Source organism: Galendromus occidentalis, unplaced genomic scaffold, assembly GCF_000255335.2.
Source record: "Galendromus occidentalis unplaced genomic scaffold, Mocc_1.1 scf7180000075580, whole genome shotgun sequence".
In the NCBI taxonomy this organism is placed as follows: Eukaryota; Metazoa; Arthropoda; class Arachnida; order Mesostigmata; family Phytoseiidae; genus Galendromus; species Galendromus occidentalis.
Genome location: NW_003803570.1, coordinates 68,889 through 72,261, shown reverse-complemented (window position 1 = coordinate 72,261; position 3,373 = coordinate 68,889). Strand labels below are relative to the sequence as shown.

The 3,373-nt window shown below is 51.3% G+C and overlaps 1 protein-coding gene across 1 annotated transcript; it reads left to right on the top strand.

The window, feature by feature from the left end:
* The first annotated feature begins 451 nt into the window (after positions 1 to 451).
* On the top strand, positions 452 to 2,148 carry LOC100899245 (phosphatidylglycerophosphatase and protein-tyrosine phosphatase 1). The gene has a single exon (XM_003737590.2). It carries the CDS (start codon positions 573 to 575, stop codon positions 1,236 to 1,238), a length of 666 nt encoding a protein of 221 aa, XP_003737638.1. The 5' UTR covers positions 452 to 572; the 3' UTR covers positions 1,239 to 2,148.
* The last annotated feature ends 1,225 nt before the right edge of the window (positions 2,149 to 3,373 follow it).

Below are 3,373 nucleotides of genomic sequence, written 5' to 3'. Positions count from 1 at the left end.
TGATGATTCTCGCAGAGTCATCATGAGCAAGACGAAATAGCTGGTAGCTTTGAGCTGCGCCCTTTTCCACTCTCCGGGGCCACGGTACTTTGCCCCGGGATCACGGTGTCAGTGACAGAAGCACCGGAAAACAGGACCGCCCGATACCGCTCGAACTCCCAGCACAGATCAGCAATATCATCACGTTCAGTCTCCGGTTGCCAGATTCCATTTACAGGGGGGGATTTTTTCCCCGCGTTTTCTTGTACGCGCCTCCTATAAACCCGACATACGTACGATTTTACGCTACCTTGAGCATACAAGCGTGTGGAGTAAGGCCGCTCAGAGCGTATTCGCATGAAGGCCGAATCGCACACCTACTTGCGATTCGATTGTCGAAGGCACCATCCGATCGGTCTCCTTGCTCGTCGCACGAGCGGCTGATCCAAGAAGTGCTTCAACATTCATTCACCGGTAGCCGCTGCTGGTGCTGGCTCGATCTCGACGACCCGTGCCATCGAACCCTCGCGGACTTGTGCCGGAATAATCTTTTCGTTTGTGCATCCATTGTGATAAGGAGACCGACTGCAAACATGTTCTCGCGCCTTACATTTTACCCATCTCTGGTGTATAACATCGTCATGGAACGCTTCACCGATCGGAATTGGTACGACCGCGTGGATGACACCGCCATTCTGGGTGCGCTCCCGTTTCGGAGTATCATCGAAGACCTCGTAGAGAAAGAGAACGTCCGCGGTGTCGTCTCGATGAACGAAGACTTCGAGCTCCTCTTCTGGGTTCCGACAAAAGACGAGTGGAGCGAGAAAGGCGCGGATTTTCTGCAGCTTTCGACAACCGACATATTCGAAGCTCCGACCGAGGACAAGCTCGTCAGAGGCGTCGAGTTCATCAAACAGAAGTACTTGGACGGTAGCTCGGTTTACGTGCACTGCAAGGCTGGTCGAACTCGTTCGGCGACGCTGGTCGGCTGCTACCTAATGCGGAGGTATCGAATGAAACCCGAGACCTGCGTCGAATTGATGAGAAGTAAACGAGAACATATCCTCCTTCAAGCTGCTCAATTGGAAGCTTTGCAAAAGCATTATGATAATCACGTCCAGCCGCTGATCGACCGAGAAGGTCCCGCACAACCCAACACGGATTATTGGGCCCCGGAGAGAGCCGCGGCCAGAGCGAATCAGCCTTCCGAAGGGGCGAGCAAACCTCCATCAGAAGCGAATCAACCTAGAAGCGCATAGTTTCCTTAAGTCATCGTTCACGAAGCGCCGCGGGAAATAGAAGAATCCGTCTTTCATTTACTCCTCGTCTATATCTCTTACGTAAGCATACATTCATCACCTGACGACATTTCTTCAAATTATGGATCCGACCGACCAAACAACCAACCGGCCGACAGCTCTCGAGCGTTTGGCGTTTTTTTCTGTAAATACCCCTGAATAATGTGTTTTGTTTTTGGAGGAGGTGGAATACGCTGCGGTCGTCCGCTCGGATAGCTAGACGCCACGAGCCGCTTGATTTTCCGCTCCTCGGGAATATATTCCCAATATGTTGGGTCGGGATTCATCCGTGAAAACCAAAGTCGCAAGAGCTAAGCGATGATCGTGGTCTCTCGATCATGCGAATCAGGCAGTTCATGGGGCGGAGGCCGATACATTCTGTTCGGCATTCAAAGCATCCCTGCGAATTCGAGTACAAAGTAATAAACGACTCGAACACTGCCAGCTTTAATCTCCATTGCCCGCGGACTTACGTCAAACTTGGGGTGATGCTCTCGGGGAACAAATGCGATATCATAGGTACCGAGTAGGACTGCGATATACCAAATCAGTAGAGCTAAGATTTCCGATGGATGATTTTTTAGCGATTCGACTTATCTAGACCGGTAAATTTTAGAGCTTCTCTAGAGGAAATTCTTAGATATCCACCCGCGAACCGCGAAGCGTCCCTGTTCTGGGACATCGATCCCGTGTTTATGTACGAAGTCACGCGTATTCCCGACTTGAAGACCGAGAACCGCCCGCAATGGACATTGTTTTGGGAACGGAAGGAAGATATACGAGCTGCTGTATATTCGAGAGATCTTTCATTAGGAATGGACCCGACTTCTGGCGATCAATAAAAAGAAGTGGGAATATTGTTTTGGGAAAAGGAAACTGGTATCTTCCTCAACACTGACAACCAGCTCCGACTTACCAGAGTGCTCCGAGAAAGAGCAAGAATCTCTGACTTCCAGATCGACCATCCCATCGCATCCGCCTCAAGCTTGTCACTGGAAGTTCGGAGGTGTTATAGATTGTAGATGATTGACGAGAAGATGGTCACCGAGCCCCAGGCCCCGCGCTAGCTCCATCTCGCAGTTCTTCTCGATTTCTCGACGTGCACGACATAGAGGATTCCGGAGCTCTGGAAAGTACTAGCTCCCATTCTTATATCTGCCGCGTCATCGAGCTGAATAAGCGTTCCGTCCGCGTCTCAAAGTGTGGAGCATTGTTCGCACACGACGGGTATCACGGCTTACTGACTTCTCATTCTCTCCGCGTACGGCAAGTCTGTCAATGGAGTGGCAGGGTACGCCTCGTGTTTCGACCGATCTGGGACCCCGACCAAGCTCGAGTCAACTCCCGCGGCAGTCACATCACCTTCCAGATTCTTTCCTAGTCATCTCCAGTTTGGTAAGCCTTATGGTCACTGTAGATCAACAGCACCCGAATAATTGTACCAAGTCCCCAACTAACGCGCAAAGAATCCGTTCCTCAAATTACGCCGCCGCCCGAAGACTGACCAGCGCAGCGGCTCACGATCCACGATCCTCCCTCTAGCGTGGTATGGGAGTTTGCTATGGATTCCCGCAGAACGGTGGTTCATTCAATACCGCATAGAGGATCCTTCGAGCGGGTACCGATCATCGGAATCGCCGAATTCATGCTCAGATGTATCTTCGACCGACGAGGCTGGGAGAGCATAATCGGAGATTTACTCGGGGCATCTGATGCTTCGCATCTGCATTTTGTACATTCAGACTATGTGCGTCTTGCCGCCACGGCATTTCGTCCAGAAATAATGATGCTCCGCTCCTCAGTGGAGAGGATCGCCTCTGCGCGGAACTCTCAACCAGATAAACGGAGACTTAACTGTTCGGGATCATCGCAGAGACTTCCGGAACGAACATTCTTCCGGATGTGCTCCGATCCGACTTACGATTAGAATCCACTGCACAAGATCCTTGGTAGGTTTTCGGAGACGCCGGGGCCGGCCGACCTTTCATTGTGTTTCATAAACAGCCCCCTCGGCGGGCTGTGTTGCGTCATTGCTTCCTTGACAAATAATTCATTGATCCCACGATACATCCGGTAGATCTATATCAATTCTGAGC

Coding starts and splice junctions, on each gene's coding strand:
- LOC100899245 (XM_003737590.2), top strand. CDS start 573: ATGTTCTCGCGCCTTACATTTTACCCATCTCTGGTGTATAACATCGTC.